At 49.1% G+C, this 19828-nt stretch overlaps 1 protein-coding gene across 1 annotated transcript; it reads right to left on the reverse strand.

The window, feature by feature from the left end:
* Window positions 1-9718: 9718 nt before the first annotated feature.
* On the reverse strand, window positions 9719-19360 carry UTP11 (UTP11 small subunit processome component). The gene is made up of 8 exons (XM_046002190.1): window positions 19213-19360; window positions 15981-16042; window positions 14309-14411; window positions 13811-13924; window positions 13220-13313; window positions 12999-13129; window positions 11106-11216; window positions 9719-10382 (listed from the first exon to the last, which is right to left on the reverse strand). The coding sequence occupies exons 1-8, from the start codon at window positions 19273-19275 to the stop codon at window positions 10299-10301; spliced, it is 762 nt and encodes a 253-aa protein (XP_045858146.1). The 5' UTR covers window positions 19276-19360; the 3' UTR covers window positions 9719-10298.
* Window positions 19361-19828: the final 468 nt, after the last annotated feature.

Consider the following 19828-nt stretch of genomic DNA (forward strand, 5'->3'; position numbering starts at 1 on the left):
CAGGCCCTATGTTGAGCATTGAGAACACAGAGATAAATCAGACCAAGCCCCCTGTCCTTAAAACACTCCTGGATTTGCTTCTTCCCCTCCCTACCTCTCAGTCATGTAGTGTAGGCATGTGAGGGCCCAAGTGAGACCACTGTCAGGGAGGAAACAATGAGGCTGTTGTTACATCTATGCATCTTGTGTGTCAAAGCACCAAGAACCTCCACGCTCCATTTATTTCTTCAGGGTCCCACAGAAAATACAGCCAGTATGGCTTCTGTATGGCCCTAGGAGGCCCTGGGCTCTGATTTCTCACTCTAGGGATACAAAGCGCTGACCTGAACTAGAGAGATTTCAAAGGAAGTAGAGGACAGGAAGGCACTTATGAACATAACTTCTGCCAAGGCCAAAGGGCACCACTGAGACTCAGGTTTTCTACCAGAAATGGCAGCAGCATCTCAGCACCAGGGACATATGGAGAAATGTTCTGGTCCCAGGCCTGTCACCACCTAGCTGTGTGAATTTAAGTAGTCCCCGCCATTCTCCAGAACTCGATTTCCCCACCAGTATAATGTGAGGGGTGGTCCTCTCAGCTCTGAGGTGGACCCTCTCAATCACTGCTTCCCTTCTAGGCTGGGTGGGCCTGCCCCTCTGACAATGGGGCCTCTCTGAGTGGCCCACACATGAGGAAGGGTAGGAGATGACGTGGTGGGTGTCCACGGCCCAGAGTCCTCTGACTATTCAACACCCGCCACCGCCCACCACCCCCCCGCGGGCACAAACAACCCTTAGTCGCCTCCCCCTCCCACCCCCCAGAATCTGGGCACAGCTGGGGCTTGCTATGCCCTGGCCACCCCATGAATCACCCCTCTATGGTCCCGCGGGGGAGTGGTCCAGGGAGCATCCTACGCCCCCCATGGGGTGAGAGCCAGAATCACAGCCCTCAAGTAGGCAGTGTCCACAGGAACAATGGGGGCCTGTGGCTCACAGCAGGAATGCAGCCATTGTCCTGCCCTGGCCCCCAACCCCAGGGCCTCAGGTCCCCAGGCCAGGCAGGCTGGCGTGGGTCGGTGCGTCAGGCACTCGTGTGCCAGCGCCAGGACACATGGCCTGCCGGTTCCCCTCTCTGGGCAGGCGGGTGGGTGGGCCCATGGGCCGGACCCCATCCCCACACCCAGCCTCACAAAGGATCCCGTGCACAGAGGGAAGAGAAGCAAGAGGGCCCAAAGAAGCCAAGCCAGCCTCCAACCCACCCATCCCTGGGGTACTTGGAGCAGACTCAGAGAAGGGGCCTCGCAGCTTTGAGACCTAAGCTATACATCACAGTGGGGAGGGGCACCACATTAGAATAATGCAGGATTGGAGTGGGGTTGCTATAGCGACGTATTAGGGCAATACATCTAGGGAGCCCCGGCCCCTTGGTGATGTATGACTCTGCTGAGCCGAGGGGAGCAGGGGGAGGGGTTCTATCCCGCCCCTCCGAGGGGAGCACAGACACCAAACATTCTCTTCACTGGGGGAGAACATCTGCCTTGGACTCCAAAAATAGGCTTCTCAGAATCCTGTCAAGACTGAAAGAGATGCTCTGCCAACCCAACCTCCAACAACCCCACCTTCGTCCATGCTCTACTTGGCCTCGACTGCAGATCCTGGCCTCAGCCTCAGCCCCAGCCTCAGCCCCGCTGTGCCCCGTGCCGACCTCAGTCCCAGCCTCCGTCCCAGCCCCCTCCAAGCTCTGTCCCTTCTACTTCAGTGCAAAGGACCACTCCTGCATGATCTCCCCAGCATCCAGTGGGATTAACAGAACTATATTGGGGGGGGGGAGGCAAAAAGGGAATAGAGAAGGTGGTGGAAATGTCCAGAAATGCTCCTCAGCCAAACCACTCAAAGCTGTTAATTTGAGAGATTGCCTAGAGAATAAGTCTGAGGTCACACATGCTGTCCCTTTCTCACCCACGGGCCTCCTCATGCTGCTATCTGGGCACCCATCCCCATCAGATCCCAGGTCTAAAAATGTAACTTCCCTCCACACAGTACCAGGGCCACCAAAGGGAGGCAGGGTAGACTAGCCCTGAAGAAAAAAAGTTGTACGGGGCTCCCCACAGAGGAGAGCTCATTTAAAAATCTTTGCATAATGTTCATAATGTTATTTGGCAAAGTCAGGCCCTAGGCTCCCTTTCAAAATGCTGGGTCAAGTCATTCGTAGTGGCTTGCCCCAGCTGAGAGGCCCTGGCCCTCGAAACCCCAGGAGACCTCAGGGAAAGACTCTCCTGGGAGAGCACCCGTTGGTAGATCCGCCTGAGCATCTTGGCGAGAGAGAGGACAGACAACCCCGCATAAGGATCGGAGGTATACGTATGAGCACCCCTGCCTCTATCGGGACTCTCCCTGAGCATACCCTTGTCTGTGGTTAGCTTTTACTGTGTACGTGTACGTGTTGGTGCACACGTGTGTGCACGCACCTTGCCTCCTCACTGAAGAGTAATTTTTCCAGTAACTTCATTGATCATGATAATTACACCACCCAAAAAAAGTCTTTCTTCCTTCTGAGAGTGCCCCCGGCCCTGTGCCAGAGAGGGCGCTATGGCTCCGCAAGAAGGGGAAGATGCTCACCGGAGAAGTCGCCCCCTCTCCCACAGATGACACAGGTCACACGGTAAGCCGGGGGAGGGAGCGCTGCCCTCCCCACGGACACACGTGTCCACCCCGCCCAAGAAGACACGTGCATAGACACACACGCATGCCCACTTTGGCCCTATGCTGGTGTTGTCCCCACGGCAAAAACTAGGTCCATCCTCAATTGGAAAGAACCCACAAAGGGTGTTTCTTCTCTCACTGTCCTTCATCCTCGGGGTGCCTACTTGCTCATGCTCGCACACACATGCTCACACACAGTAAACACACACACACACTGGTGGAGCAAAGAGAAAGGGAAGAGAGAGACTGAAAGAAGGTAGGTGAAGACAGAGTGTGTGTGCCCAGAGGGCAGTGCCTCAGGAGGGGGTGGCAGGGTGCCCAGGGCACTGAGTGGGCAGGAAAGCTTCATGGCTTCCTCTCTTCCCTAGCCAGTGATCAAAGGTCAGCCCTGGCGGCTCAGCCACGTGCAGTCCATCCACCCCCATCAAGTCATGTGAGGCCGGAACCAAGTTCTCATCAACGTGCCATTGTCCTACAGGGCCCAGCCTTGGGCTGAACCGGACCAGCCCCCTCCAGCCCAACTAGTCGGTGCCCCTCCAGAACTGATGGTCTCCACCCAATGGGACCCTCTGAGGGGGGCTCTTTCAGCTCCTATCTTGAGAGTCTTTCAGCCCCTACCTGGGTGATGGGCCCCAGAATCTTGGCCCTCTTTAGGGCTTTCCATCCCCTTCTGAGAAATGGGAAGAAGGCCACTTTCCATTTGCACTGAGAGTGCCTAAGTGGGAACCACAGAGTAGCGGGAGGAAGGGCCCTCTTTCCCGTGTTCCCTCCGAGGGCCACATACACCATCCCATGTCACCCCTCCCTGCCCATTCCCCCAAATGCTCTGGAGGGGAGAGTGAAGCAGAGGGGGTTGAAAAGTTACCCTGAAGGTCATCTTGAACGTCAGCACTGGGAGGGGCCTCACAGCCCCTTGCGCCCTGGCTCCTAGCCTGGACCACAACACAGGCTCCATTGACTCCTGGGCACCCTTTTTCCCAAGATGCACGCAAAGCTGTGGGCTTGTGGTTCCTGCCCAAGGGCCCCTGGGCCCACAGGGCTCCATGGAGCCTGGGCCCACAGGACCCACCCAGGGAAAGAAGCCAGAGCTGGCTGGATGGCTGGCCGTGGGTGGACCCAGCTCCCAAGAGGCTGGACTTCTTCCGAAGGAGGAAGGGATGAATACGGCATCAGCGCCAGAATCTCTTGGATCTGGGTTGAAGGCCCTCATGGCCAACCTCCAGACCCTGCCCTGGCATGGAACCAAAGATACTGGGAACCTGGCTGGGACAGATTCTTCGCCAGCACCACCTGTACCCACCCCGTATTCCCCGCCCCCCCGCCCTCCCCACTGAGACTAAACCTGGGGTAAAGCCACCCTGGCCCACCCTCTGTCTCCTAGAACGGAAGTCCAGGAGAGAGAAGATGGTGTGTCTGGGGGAGGGGGCTTAGAGGAAAGCTGGGGCAGGAAGGGGAGGGCTGTCCCAGCAGGATGACAGAGAGATGATTAAACCCACAGAGAAGATTGATAAGGGAGCTGAACAGCTGCAGCTCTGCAAGGTGGGCTGGGGACAAATCTCATCTTGTCCTGGCAGCATTCAGAGCACTGGGGGGCTGGGACAGCCAGGATGAGCTCATGACCTCCACAAGCTCCCAGGGCAGGGATGGGAGACGGGGTGAGGGGGGTGCTCCCACCCTTTTCCTCTCAAAGGCCTCTGATGGTAGCTCCCAGAACCCAGCCCCCATTCCTGCCACCCTCCCCGCTTAACACCCGGTGCACCTGGGCAGTGTGCCCCTTCTCACCGGCGCCCCCTTCACCCACAGCCTCTCTGCCACAGCTCTCACTCTCGTTATTATTAGATGTGATTTACAGCGGAAACGCTGAGTCAGACAAACCGAGACTCCCCAGACGGAAGCAGTAGCAGAGGACAGTCCAGAGGAGGCAGCCCTCTCTGGACAATGTCCTCAGAAGCCAGCGAGCAGGTGGGGCTCCAGGAGGAGCTGGAGGTTCACCTCTCCCATTTCTCCTGTCTGCTCCAGGCCCAAGATCCTCACTTGTGTCTCCTGGGACATCCAGATCCCCTTTCTGACCCCTACCCAGCCTCTTGGCCTATTCCTATCCACCCAGACCTGCCTTGGCAAGTCCGGGAGAGCAGCCCAGAGATCCTGAAGTCTTAAAATCTGGGCGGTTCTACTGAGCCATTTCCTCAAACCAGGACCCGTGGTTCAGAAGGTAGCCCGATTCCCAGGGATGGAGACAGGCAGGAAAAGTGCACTGTTGGGGTCCCAGCCCCCCACTCTGCAAGCAGCAAACGGGCACGGTGCGTTCATGTGGGCATCCAAAGGCACAAGAACGCGTGGGAAACATGCACTCCTGCTTCCACCTTGCTCAGAAGAGCTCAGTGGGCAGGTCCATCTTCACTCCCTGGGTCTCTGACTCCCTGGCAGGGAGGAACTGGGCATTGTTGCCAAAAATAAACGTTCCCTCTCCCGCTCCCTGGCTCTCAGCTCCCGCTCATTAGGATGCGTGGCGTTTGGCTGCGGTCCCACACCTTGCAGCTCATTATAAATATGCAGTCGCTGCTGGCGCTACCCCAATCATCTCTGCAATCAGAGCTTTTAATTAGGTTAATTAAATTGTATCAAATCTCGCAGGGACGCAGTTCACTGATGCTGATGAGGCAGCCAAAACAGACCCCAGCTCCCCCGCTAATGAAGGCCGCTGCCTGCCTGCGCAGTGAGGGAGCCCGAGCGCATAATAAACGGGCGCGTCCTTTGGGAGGAGCCGCTGCCCAGGCCCAGCTCTGGGGACCTAGCAGGAGGTCTGCCTCAAGCCCACCAGGCTCCAGCTGCAGCAGAGACTCCCATCCCCGGGACCATCCCCTTCACTTGAGAGCTAACTGGGGCAGCTCTGGGAGCCCGGGCAGGTGGGCAGTGTCAGGGCCCCGAGCCACTTCTACACAAGAACCTGGGTGTGCCAAGACCCAGTGATCTCATCTGAGGTTCCCTCTTTACCTCTCCCCCAGAATGACCCAACAAGGCCAGGACTCCCATCTCCTAAACACACACACACTTAGCCCTGTCACTTTCCCTCTCAATTGTCTTATTAGCCAGAGAGGCCAGGCCGGGACTGGAAAGCTCACCCAGCCATCACTGGCCTAGTCTCCATCTGCCATGGAGGCCATCTGCCCCTGTCGGGGGTCAGGCAGGGAGTGGTTTATAATACTACCAGCCAGTAACAGGAGGGGGTGGCCCCCCAGTCTCCGTGTGCCAGATGGATCCTGCAGCTTCCCACCTACCACCCCACCTAAAGAGCCCTCTCTGAGGGAGGGACTTGCCCTCGACCTCCTGGGACCAAATTAGCTAAAGATATGAGATGGGACCAAATTAGCTAAAGATGTGAGATGGTTTCCTCCCCCAGCCCCTGCCGCTCCTGAGCTGACTGGCCCCATCCCTTGGCAATACTACTGGCTCCAGAACCAGAGGGCTCTGCAAAGGCTCTCCCCTGCCTTTAAGCAGGAAGGCAAATGCTGCCGCCTCCAAAGGGGCTGTCCCCAATACTCTACTCGCCCTAGCTCCAACCCCCACCTCTTAACCCCTCTGTCACTGGTCTCTGTGGCTGAGCAGATGAGAGGGGACGGGGAAATTTCCAGGGCTCTTGGGACATATTGTTTCTGCTGTAAAAGCTGGGGTTTTTTGTTTTGTTTTGTTTTGTTTTTGGTTTGGAAAGGTTTTTTTTCCACTCAGTAATGTAAAAACATGAAACCTGAAACCAGCCCCCCACATTTGTCACCTCAAAAGAAAAGGCTTTGGGGTAACTGGGAGAAAGCTAAAAATGAGTCAGGCTGATTCAGGGCGGTGGGGGGGGTGGAGGACTGCCCAGCTGCCTCGGGGACACCACAATTTCATTAACACTTATGATCTGAGCATGGCCATCAGGTGACAGGTAACAGGAAGAATGGAAAGGGCTTCCTTTCCACCCTTAACCCCAAACAGCAGTCCCCAGATAAACTCCTCTTGCCTAGAAATAGCCAGGTCCGGCTCTGTTCTGGCCCAATGTCTACTACCACCAAAGCAGGGGACTCAGAACTGCACCACAGGCCTGGCACCAAACACTGTGTTCCCCGACACGAGAGAGGAAAAGGCTCTCATCGTTATCAGAGCTATCAAGTGAAGCAGACAAGATTGCACAGAGACAACTAGGTAAACTTTGGTTACGAGAGATACAGAGGAGACAGAACTCTCCAAATGTGATGGTGGGTCCAGGAATGAGGAACACAGAGATTCCATACAGAGAGTCTGAAGAAGCAGGAGAGATTTCTTTTTTTTTCCTCTCCGACCAGAGCAGTTTAGGAAAGAACAAGCAGAAGCATGACCCGGGCAGCCTCTTGAGCTTCCACACTCTACGGGGTGGACTTGGGAAAGCCGGCTCTGCCTCTCAGGCTTTCAAAGCTTCTCCCCAATCCTTCCATGCACTTTCTGCTGAGACAGACCCACAGAGCTGAGTGAGAGCCCCGCCAACAGGGAGTTCCGGTGAGAGCTTGGTGAGCTCAGTGAGAGCGCGCACACCCTCTGACCCCAGGAAACAGCCGCCCAAGCCCAAGAAACCTGCCGGCTCAGCCCCGATAGTACTCCAGGTCCAGCCCCAGTTCCTCCACTCACCTGGGGCTTTGAGCCAAGACTCCCACCCAAGCTTTACACACCCCCCCTTGCCCAACACCCTGTGCATGAGGCTGTGAATGGCCGCACTGGGAGAGCTTGAAGAAGGAGGCCGGCACTGAACACCCACTTGCCTCACTAATGCAAGTCTCGACAGGCCCTGGCCTCACCGGCCTCTACAGGCAGGCAGAGCAAGTCTGCGTCTGCTGGCTGCCTTCCCTGCTGGAGGACGTGCAGCTCCAATTGTTCACTGCCCCACAGCCAGCAGCGGGGGGAGAGCCAGACACAAACCCTCACAACTGCACATGGGGAGACCCCTACCATTTCCCGGTGGAACCACCCTCAATGTGGGACTCAACGATAAGCCTCCTACGTGGGCCTCACTAGAAATGAGGGGAAAGCCCTTTCCTGCCCAGGCCTTGTCTTGGGGCCACACTAATCTCAAAGTGGTGGAGCAAGCGTGGAGAAAATCTTTTTTTCCCAAGAGCTCTTCCCCATGGCATTAAATCCAATAAACAGGCACTGAGCACCAACGGAGCACAGGATGCTTCCAACAGAAGCCAAGAGTGCAAAGAGGGTAGACACCAGCACCCAGCGAAATAACCCCAGCAAAGGGGCAGCAGCTCCACCTACTGGGCCTTTTCCTACCCTGTTGCCAAGAATCAGTTCCCTCCAGAGTTAAAAAAAGATTTAATCCAAGAATAAAGCTAGGGCCTGACACTCTCCTGCTTGAGTCACAAGGGCTCTAAGTGGCAACAGAGTGGGCCTAAGGCAGGACAGCTGGGTTCTCTGCTGGGGAGACCTGGGTGTCCCACAGCAGCTAAAGTAGCTGACACTCTGGAGACCTCATTTGTACAAGAGACCTGCACCACACAAGTTCTGACTCAGAGAAATGCTTTCCACCTCCGTAGGCTGCCCACGTTCATTCCCCTTGGCCTAGCCACAGCAGGCTCCACCAAGAGCCCAAACCAGCCGCTGGGCCTGGAGGGGTGGATCCTAAGGAAACAATAGTCTTTCCCCTTCCCAAGCAATGCGCCAGGAGTCTGAGGCCCCGCTAAGCACCAAAGCATGAAGTCCTGGCCTGTTTTTAGGATGCATGAGGCATGTCTTGGGTTAGTCACAAGGGGCAGCCACTCTCTCCAAGGGCCTGAGAGACAGCCCTCAGTATAACAGCAGTTCAGGACACCCAGTTTTATCCCCTCACAGTTCTCCGCCTCCAACCTGGCACTTGCGGTACTCCAAGAGGACGGGCTTTCCTGCCCCATCTGGCCTATACACATGCCTCTTCAGGTATCACTGTGTTCCTACGCAACATGTGAGGACCCCATGTGTCACCTGTGGACGGGAGGCATGTTCGTGTACCAGCAGGTACACAGATGTGCATGCACCTGTGTTTATGAGGTCTGAGCTGCATCTTGTGTGTCTATTAATGGGAGACCCGACCAAGTACCTTTGTGTGATGTAAACTTCAACAAAAAGGCATCAGGTATACTCCTTACCTCCTACCCAGCAGGGACAAGGGATAGAGCAGCAGTACCAAGCTGTTCTGTGTCAAGAACAGATTTCTGCTTAGTCTGCCCACCCCTCTGTCCAACACCCATGGGATAAATCCCTTCCCTGGCTCAGAACTCAGTCCCCCAGACCCTTCATGTCCTAAGACCATCAACATGTATTTAGCTCACCACCCCCCCAAGAGGGAAACACACAGACTGGGAAGCACTTTCTTCCTTAAGGCAAAAGCTGCTAGCTTCTATTCCCCAGCCCTCTTCCTATTTTCCAGGAATCCCAGATCTAAATCCCACTGGGTACACCCTGAGGAAACAGGCTTTCATTTTAGACTTTGTACAGGAGCCTAGCAGTCATAAGAACATACTAAGTTTTAACGATGATTTTTTTCTTTTCCTTTTTTTTTTTTACTCTTTAAAATCCAGGCACAGCTGTTCCCCCTCCAGGGGGTGAGGTGTAAGCAAGCCTCCCAGAACCCTGCTCCTCCCACTTTTGCTTTAAGCATGCTCAGCCCTGTCTTGACAGCCTCAGCCTACCTCCCCTCCATGGGCAGGGAGGGGTGAGACTCTGGGAAGAAAGCTGCTACACATGCCCTGGAGTCCCTATCGCCAGGGCAAAGCCCTGAACCAAGCCATTTATAGCCTTGGAATCATGAGCTGGCCAGAAGTACAGAGGGCAGGAACAGAAGGCCAGGTCTGTTTGACTGAGCTTCATCAATAAGGAGGTGCCACTGTGGGTTCCTAGTTCTAAGGGTTTCTATCTGTAGCTATAAAGTCTAAGAGAAAAAAACAATTCCTCCTTGGCTAATTTATGAAGCCACCTGAATAGCCAGCCAATAAACACAGAAGGAAGGAGGGTAAAATCGGTCTACCCACTGGATAGGACATGCAAATAAATAATAAAAATATTTATTTTAATTTTTACTATGGATACATACTATTTAAAAATTTAGTGATGTAACAAAATTGAAGGACTAATTTAAGTAAAAAAGGTATAAAATTGTTTGCTGTAATTATACTTACAGAACACAAAAATAAAGCAAAAAAAAAAAAAAAAAAAAAAAACAGTACATGCCTTTACAGAAGGGAGGAAATAAAGCAGAACATTCACAATATTGTTCACTTCCAATGCCCTAGCTCCTAGCACTAATAACTATTTGGTGTTCTCAGTAAGTACTGGGGTTAGAGATGAATTCATTTTTTTCCAAATTTATCATAATGAGATTATAGAATGTTCATCATGAAGAAAATACATAGGTATATAAAAATATATTGAGGCATGATTTCATACCCCAAAAAAAGTAAGATAAGGGAAAGCGTTTAAATGTTGTTCGCGGAAAGATATCAAATGCCAGATCTGTAATAAATTAAAGTTACAAGCAGGAAAAACCATGTCATTCAGACTAATGGAATGTGAAGTTAGGAAAAAACAATTATTTTCCATGTGGAATGACAAAGTTTATCTATACCACTTCAACGTTTTCGACGACTTTGGAATTTGTAAATAGCTGGAGAGTTCACGGTTTGTTTCTTCACCTTCACCTTCTGAGTTTTATCCTATAAAAGAGTAAAAAGGTTACCAGTAAACAGCAGGAGAGGGTTTTGAAAAACAAGAAAGTTAATAAACTACCTATTAGAGAGGCCCTAGTTCAGCCCTTCTCAAAGTGCAGAAGAGACAAAGCCCACCACCCCAAAGTATCCCCAAACACAATGAATCCTTTTCTCCCCTGGGGATCTAGAATGTTACCAGTGTGTAGAAGTTCTTGGAAAAACAGGGGAGTTACTCAAATCATTTTTTTGTAGGGCATATTCTCACACGGAACCCTAGCTGAGAAAGGCAGATCTGAAGGATCTGCAAAGCTGAAGAATCTGACATTTAAAGAACTATAAGAATATGAACGGGACACCGCATAATCCTTAGTTGTGCTCTTTAACTACACAATGTTGTCTATTTTTAAACACCAGTGAGTGACACGCACTGTTTTGTTAACCTGTTTAAATGTTACACGTAGCTGCTCACAAGCTATAAAGTTCATGTGCTACCTGATCCTACCCTTTGCTGTTCCAGAGCACTGACTAATAAGCCCCTTATTACCCTTCTTAATCAAGGAACATTTCAACACTGTCAGAGTAACAGACACTGGCTCAAACTACTGCCCCTAAGGAGCAGACATTTTCACTGGGGTTGATTTACACACAGCTGAAATCCAGTTTCAGTTAAGACCTTTACAAGAGAAAGGGGGAAAAAAAAAAGGAAGGCCTTAGGCTCTCTCTCCTCACCAGAAGATCTTTTCGTGTTTGAATTTTCTGTGCAATAACAAACAATTTCTTCTCACGTTCAATCCGCTGTGTCAGGCAGTTATACTGCTTTTGTCTTTCTTTAGCTATCCGCTGCGGAAGAAACACACACACATTTTCAATAAAATGAACGAGATAAAAATGAATAAAAAAACGGCTTTTTAATCCACTTAAGTCCCAATGCATAAATAGTTTCATCAACTCCCTTCTCACTCAGAAGTCAACACAAGGGACTATAAAACTGTCCATTTTAGGAACACCACATTCTAGAGCTAAGCAGAACCCTGGAGACTTGCCCAGGGACACGTGGTTCACCTGGAACAGAGTCAGGACTGTCCCGAGAATCTCAGAGATCCCAGGAATCTTTCCACTACTACACTAAGCTGTTCAACCTCTGTGTGTGCGTCCTGGTTACCTAAGGCAATGCAGGAATGAACCAGACCTGGAAACCCTACACAATGTGAACAGAGGACAGAAAGGCCACCGGCCAGTGTGCTGGTGTCTGAGAACCACAGAACTCAGAGGGAGGGACTTTTTCAGTGAGAGCTGACCTGAGAACACTTCCTGCTGAATACCCCTCAAAGGCCAGGGGTCCTTAAATTTGGGGGAATTATAAACCCCTGAGAAACTCATGCAAGCTTTGGATTCTTTTTTTTTTTTTTCATTCTTTCTTAAGTATGTATGTGTGTTGGTACAAATCTGTGCAAACATATATACCCATTTATACAAAATATCACTGTGGAAAGAGTGTTCACAGACTTCCTGAAGCCCACCCATGGACTGCCCAAGTTACAGGTTAAAAATTCCCTTGCAATCACCCACCAGCAGTCTTAATGAACATATTTTTGCTCTCAACAGAACCACCAAAAGAAACAATACCACTCGACAAAAATGGAAGATCCAAACCTTCCCAACTTCTCAAAAGGCTTATTGGTGAACTGTTCTGTTTGGAGCACTCATCTCTTTAGGGACTACCACAACACTTGAGAAGTGTTAGTGACACAGCTAATCGAAAATACAACTAATTGACAAACAGGGTTATCACAAGAACACTAGTCAGCCGGCTCCTCAGCTGGAAGTGTTATCTTCAAGAGGGGACTATAACTGGGCTTCAGATTTAAACAATTCACCAATTCTAGCACAGTCTCACAGCAGTGGTTTCAGACAGCTTTTGTTTTCACTTTATTACACAGACTGTCAAATTTATGGGATTACCCAATATAGTCAAACTAATTAGGGGTATTTATATTACTACAGCAACTTTAGCTGCCTCTGAGCTAGAGAAACTGCTGTGAAATTAAACATTGGAAGCAAAGCTGATGCGGTGTAAATGATTCAAATCAAAACAGAACAGCTGTCTGCTTGAAACACATTGACAGCATTTTTTTAAATGAATCAGTCAGAAGTGAGAGTTCAACTCCAGAAGGCTTTGAGAAAAAAGCATGTCTTCTGCACAAACGCAGTTCCAGAGATGGAAGGCACCGTAAGGAAAAGTCAATACAAAACTCTGGTTACAAATGCATAATACGTAAAGATTTTCTGAGATATATGTTTGGTGCTAAAGGTTCAGTATCAGAATATACCAAATCCCTTAATCTTCAGTGTCCCCTCCTCTCTCTGCACCAGTCACAAGCCTTAAAAGCACAAAGCCCAGAGTGAGAGGTGGGATTCAAATGCAAATCTAAAGCCAGACCCTAAACTACTGACTATTAGGCCCCAAGTTCCCCAATCTTAAAAACCAAGGACCCAAAATCAAAAACAAAACCCCAAGGAACCCTCCTCCACTCCCATCCCCAATGCAGTGACAAAAACCAACCAACCAACCAACCCTAGATGCTCCTAAGCTCAGACTCAAAAAACAACAGAGGAAATTACCTTCAGTCGAGTCTGCTGGGTAACCCCCTTCACTTTCTCCTTCTGCAAAGTCTCTATTGTTGGTCTGTTAAAGACTCTGTCAACAAGTTCCGGGGCTGTTCGCAGGTGAGTGGCAACATCAAACTGCTCAACTGAAAGTCAAGACAATTCTTAAGGTACCATGTAATGCCAAACACAGACCAACATGCTAGAAATCCCAGAAACCCTCATACATTTCATACCTTCCTTTTTGGTGTCAAAAAAAAACACATGCTTATTCTGCTGCTTCCCCTGGAAATCCAGCAGATGGAGCTCTGATTTTAGTCTTTCAATTTTCTAGAATACAGAACGTGATCTCATTTTACATTGGGTTCATCCAGGGTATCAGAAATGAACGTGCACAAGTTTAAACCATTTCACATCATTATCACAAGCCACCAAAAAATGTGCCTCATTTTTTTTTAAAGGAAAAGGTAACTAAAATTTACCATGCACCAACCACATGTCAGGTACTGGGCTACACATTCCACAAAACTCACTTAACATTCCCATGAGATAGAAATGAGGCATCAATCTCTCAAAAAGGTTAATTTGTCCATAATCATGGGGCTAATAAATGGCAAAGCCAGAATTCAAACCTAAATAAGTCTCATTTCCAAACATGAACTCTTTTCACTCCAGCACACTGACTATACTTCTAAATCACTATCGCCATCAAGAAGCACTTTAAATCTGTAAATGCCAGAAGAAATCAACTTACAATTTGATACCAGTGAATTTTTATTTTTCTTCAATAACAAAAATACACCAGAACAATGGGTTTCAATTATTACCTTAGCTTCTGCAACCCTTTTCATTTCTATGTATTTGACGTCCTGGGTTCTCATCAGTTTCAGTTGTTCTGGAGTTACTTCCTCCTTAGTCTCCTTAATAACATGAACTCCATCCTAAAATCCAAATTTAAAACATACATTCCCTATTAGACTAAAATCATGAATAAGTCATTAACATAGCTCATGACTGGAACAAAGAGAACCGAATACCATATGCAACAGCGGTCCAGTACACTAAGCCCAAGATGCGTGTTCAATTTAGCACCTTGTCATCCACTCTAAGAACAGCTCCAGACATAAGACAACTCAGATTCCGGAGCAGAAATGCATGCTGTTCATGAAGGGGAACTGTGCCTTGGATACGGACCAAGAACACCTGGACCAACTGGAGAAGGGCTAAATAAAAGCTAAGGATCCTTCCTCTCCATCTCTTCCCCCATCCTTATTTTCCTTAATGAGATGGAGCTCAGAATACCAACTGATCCATTAGGCACCCACCTGGAGTTTAACCCGAGTCATTTTATAGTAGAATTCATCTGGATTTTTTTCAAGAGCCTTCTTCCGGAGAGCTCTGAGGTATTCCTGCTTTTTTCGGTAGTCACTGAAAGGTTAAATGAGGTTCACAGCAAAAACAAAAAACTCACAATGAGCAAACTTTACAAGCATCTAAAGTTTACATAAAATGAAACCCAAAAAAGCCAAAGCAATGACTAGATTTGATCCAGACTCCACAGTCATTGATGTTGAGCTACTGTCTATGTAGGCTCCTCTCCTATCCCAAAACTCACCTGAAATTAACATCTCACATATTTTAGTTTACCTACTAACAGGGAAACACCAAAGCACACATCAGAGCTCATTAGACAGGGTTCTCTTTTTTTTCCCAAGATTTTATTTGACAGAGAGAGAGAGATCACAAGTAGGCAGAGAAGCAGGCAGAGGGAGGGGGGAAGCAGGCTCCCCGATGAGCAGAGAGCCTGACGCAGGCTTCAATCCCAGGACCCTGAGACCATAACCCAAGCCGAAGGCAGAGGCCCAACCCACTGAGCAACCCAGGTACCCCTTGACAGAGAGAGAGAGATCACAAGTAGGCAGAGAAGCAGGCAGAGGGAGGGGGGAAGCAGGCTCCCCGATGAGCAGAGAGCCTGATGCAGGCTTCAATCCCAGGACCCCGAGACCATAACCCAAGCCGAAGGCAGAGGCCCAACCCACTGAGCAACCCAGGTACCCCTAGACAGAGTTCTAAAGCAAACTTGGGCACCAAGTGACCAAATAAGATTCAGAAACTCCACAGTGCAATACACCATATGGACTAGAATCATGGGCTCTGGAGCCAGACTATTTGGATGAAAACCTGGACTCAACCACTTCTGGCTAAGTATTATGGGTAAATTAGTTAACCAATCTGTATCTCAATTTCATCTGTAAAATGGGTGTGATAATAATAGCCTCCCAGAAGGTTACTGGGAGGAATACATAAGTGTAAAAATTGCAAGTCTTCTAAAACACTGCCTGGCGCAGTAATAACACTCAGTTATCATTAGCCTTAAAAACTCTGGGACCCAGAGCAATGCACTTAATCCATCACCATCTGTACCAGGAGCACAAAAGGACCTCAGCTGACAAGCATGGTTAACAAACAATTATAAAGTGTTCTGCAAATAAAGTGCTAAAGGAAAAGAATGGGGGTAATTGTTTTATAAAATGTTTTCAGAGTTCATTATCACCCACGCTCAGTCTTATGAATCCATCTTTCACATCTCTTCATTCCACACCACACACGCAGTGATGTAAGAGACTCAATGACTGGAATTTTAGATTATATCTCGCATTTCAAGAAAAGGGAGAGGGAAAAAAAAAGATTCAGCTTTTGGCTCACACACCAAGGCAGGAGCAAATCAAAGCTACTCTGAGAAAACTATCTAGAGCAACATAATTTTTAAAAAAAAGGAAAAAATTTCACAACGCAACTACAGTTAAATAAATTACGCTCTGCCCAACAAAGAGAGAAGGTCAGGGTCACAGACAAGTATGCAACAGGTTGCCAGAGTTTTGGCCATTTTGTCAATGGCAAGAAATTATCCCCTGTCAGACACTTGAGCAATTCATCTGCAGTGCAGGGAAGCTGTCAGCTTTCTCGGCAGCATCCCCACCAGAAAACTGAACTCACTCTGCACGAAGTTTGTAATCTTTCTTTTTCTCCAACAGGCCCAGATGTTTTCGAAAGCCAGGCTAGAAGACAAAAGGGGAAAAAAAAAAAAAACTGCTTAGTTCCCTCAGCAAAAACATACTGAAACCAACATGACACCTGACAGGAACAAGAGTCTCTGGAGTGCTCAGTAAATCCATGTCCTTGGAGCCAACTTGCTACCCTGTTCCCTCCCCTCCCCCAACTGGGCTCTGCCCAAGGATGAGAGGTAACAGCCGCCAGAGAGGTCACAAGCGCTGCCATAGTAGGCTTCCTGGCCTATTAAGGACAGAGAGAGGCAACAATGACTCGGCACTAAGCAAGCAGTTGCCAGCTGTCCTAAAATTACTACAGACTTAATCCAAGGGTTTATAAAATACTATGAAGGGAAAACATAATAACAGGGAGGCAACTGTGGCAAGGGCACTAAATTTAGTCTGGAGAATGGGGTTCAAATCCAAGCTTTACCTCTTAACAACCTGTGACCTTCGGCAAATCACTTAACTTCTCTGAGCTGCTGGTTCCTAATTATAAAATGAGAGTAACAGTATCTGCTTCTCATGGTTATCATGAGGATTAAATGAGCCTCTGTGAGTGGGAGTGTCTGCACAGAGCCTGGCACAAAGCAGGTACCCAGCATATTACTATTATATCTTTGGTAAGAAGTATGAGAGAAAAAGCCAAGTGTGACACAAAATACTTTTTCTGACACAGAACTTGGATAGTATGGAAGGCACAAGGATTGTATCTTGGCATTATCTTTCTACAAGCTATTTGTTGAGCAATTAATACACGTCAGTGGCTGTGCTAGATGTTTCTGCCCACACGATAACAGGCCATGGTTATTAGGCACCAACTCTGTTATAAAACAATCTGCTATGCTTGTTACAATCTCATTTAATCCCTACAACAAACAAGAGAAGTAGATAAAACACACAACTGTTATCCCAATTTTCCAAAAGGGGAATGAGGCTTGCCCAAGAACACAGAATAACTGGCAAAGCTAGAACTGGAACCCGTTCCATATGGGGCCACAGTCTGTGCTCTTCCTCACCACACGAAGACTGCATCCTCTTCTGCTCTGAATAAGCTCAACTTTTGAAGAAGTACATAATACCTCTCTCTGTTTAAACGTCTCCAATAATTTAGATGAGATTTTTAGTCATGTCTCTTATCTTTGAAATGATATAATAAATAACTCAGTAATTAAAATAACGCCAACACTAAAAAGAAATAATAGTAACAAACAAAACACAAGAACAGGCGCTGGTGAGGACATGGAGAAAAAGGAACCCTCTTACACTGGTGCTGGGAATGCAAAGTGGTGCAGCCACTGTGGGAAACAGTATGCAGCTTCCTCAAAAAGTTAAAAATAGAACTACTCTATGATCCAGGAATCACACTACTGGGTATCTATCCAAAAAATATAAAAACACTAATTCAAAGGGATCTGTGTTATAGGAGACCTGGCATTGCATCGTTAATAGCTCCTCTAAGCACACCTACCCCCTCCGTACAAAACATCTTCGGTAGCTTACCCAGCACCTCAGTGAAGGATCTAGAGAATAAAGTCCAAACTAACCCAAACATGGAGTGCTCTTGTCAACATGTTTACCCACCTCGCCAGCATGGCCTTCTCTTCATCTCTCCCACAAAGACCCTCTATTCCTACTCAGACATGACCATGTCATGCTTACGGCCAGCCGAAGAAGCCCGGTCTTCTCTGTTAATCCAAATCAACTACTTACAACTGTGACTTTAGACACACTATTCAATCTCTTTAAGCATCAGAGTCCTCATCTGGAAAATGAGGATAACATCCACCTCACAGACATGCTGCAGATTTAAAGGACATGATCCTGAACAGCTGTTGGGCTGTACCTAGCATACAGTAAGTGCTCAAAATGCTATTATCGTTGCCTTTCAAGTCCAGCAAGTTCCATCGTGATGCCTTCCCTCATCATCTCTACGCTTTGCTTTCAAATTCCTCATTTGGCATTCTTCATGTGCCATCTCTTATAAAGGTGCCTCTTAATTCATCTTTGAGTGGCCCCTGGATTCAAAACATGGGGCCTGATTCCTGGCTTTGCTGCTTGCCAGCGACACTGTATGTCTTTGGGCAAGTTAACCTATCTGAGCCTTAGTTTCCCCATTTGCAAATGTGAGAAAATAGTAATACCTACTTCCACACCATGTGAGAGTTAAATGAGATAATGATAGTAAAGCATTCTGCACTTTCTCTGGCTCTGGCACACAACAAACATTTCTATCATTAGTTTTACACAAGTCCACGAATAGGTTCGGACAAGGTGGCAAACAAATTATACTACTGCTCCCAGCACACCACTGAGCACACAGCAAGAGCACAATAAATGTCTGATAAATGCTATTAAGCAGGAAGACTGAACTGCGGTCAAGAGGCCTTAGTTCCATCCCATCAGTCAGAAACACAACTTTGCATGTGCCCTTCTCCCTCTTCCCCAACTGCCAAATGAAGCGGGACCAGATATCCCTAAGGGCCCTTCTGAATTGGTTATGATGTGATTTCTAAGCACAGTGGAATGAAAACACTGATTCTTCATATACTAAATTTCTACTCAACCTTCTCAACACAGACACACCCTCCAAAGTCCTACAACTGTTTATCCACCTGAATTTGGTCTTTGTCACAAGGCAAGTCACTTCAGCTCCCTGGACCTCAGCTTCCTCATCTGTATAATGGGGATAGAAAACATCAACATTACAGTGTGAGACATAAACAAAAGCGTATGTGGCCGAGCTTCACGGATTTTGCACAATGCCTACGCCTGACGGTGATAAAAACATTATCATCACCAACCTCTTCGGTCACAGACCCCCTATGCAGCGGGCAGGGCTGAGGGCCCGCAGATGGGGTTCCAGGTTCAGCCCGCGTGCGCTCTGACCTCACCTTCCCCCCAGCCAAGCGCTTTATACAGTGTCTCTCACCCAACTCCCTCCCTGAAAACTCGCAAGACAGCCATTGCTCCTCCCAGAGCGAGAACGACGACCCCCGACCTCGCCAGGTCGCCAGGCTCCGCCCCAGGCACGCCCGCGTCGTTAGCATACATTTGAGTTTATTTACGTGACCCCTCAACGTCGGGAAGGGACCGGAGCCCGCAGGTGGAGAGAGGGAGGAGGCGAGACTAGCACACGAGGCCACGGGCCAGCACTCATGGGGCCTGTGCGGTCCTACCTGGCTTCGCTCTCGGTGTTCCCGCTGCCGGGATTTAGCCGCCTTCCGAAAAGCCGCCGCCATGTCTGCTCACGCCTGGAAAAACTCGGTAGACAACGCCTGCCTCGCAAACCCTCGGCCGCCGCGTCGGCTGATCCTACCGGAAATAGGCTGGGCGCCAGCCGCTTAGAACAGCCCACTTCCTATCCGCAGCCTATCCGGCGCCTGCTTTTCCGGAACTACGTCCTCCAGAGGAGGTGTCCAGCCCCAAGCTGCTTCTGGGAAGTGTAGTTTCCTGGGTCTAGTCCCGTGACTCTGCAAGAGTCTGTTCTCATTCGCCAGAACTTGTGCACGTGTACCGAGATCTCGTTTTCGCGCTCGGCTCCGCGTTGGCTCCTGGGAACACGTGGCTGGCACTGCCCTCCGGCGGAGCGGGCCTTGGGTGTGCGCATGCGCAGTCACCTACCGCTCCGCTCCAATTACCCGATTTATGCAGTGCGTGGCAAGGTACGAGTGGTGTGAATTTTTATCCTGTGCCGGAAAACGCCCCCCATAGACAGGAGAACTTAAAGCCATGTTTGGCTCTGCCACTTACCAGCTGTGTGACTTTTGACAGGTCTTTTGATTTTAATGAGCA

This window comes from Meles meles, chromosome 1 (genome assembly GCF_922984935.1).
Source record: "Meles meles chromosome 1, mMelMel3.1 paternal haplotype, whole genome shotgun sequence".
Lineage (NCBI taxonomy): Eukaryota > Metazoa > Chordata > Mammalia > Carnivora > Mustelidae > Meles > Meles meles.

What these genes read in the sequence shown, in the direction of transcription:
- UTP11 (XM_046002190.1), bottom strand. Translation starts at nt 19,275, where the DNA reads ATGGCGGCGGCTTTTCGGAAGGCGGCTAAATCCCGGCAGCGGGAACAC. An exon ending in AACACCGAGAGCGAAGCCAG is followed by an intron (nt 16,043 to 19,212) that starts GTAGGACCGCAC and finishes TTTGTCTTCTAG; the next exon opens with CCTGGCTTTCGAAAACATCT. An exon ending in AAAGGGTTGCAGAAGCTAAG is followed by an intron (nt 13,314 to 13,810) that starts GTAATAATTGAA and finishes TCTGTATTCTAG; the next exon opens with AAAATTGAAAGACTAAAATC.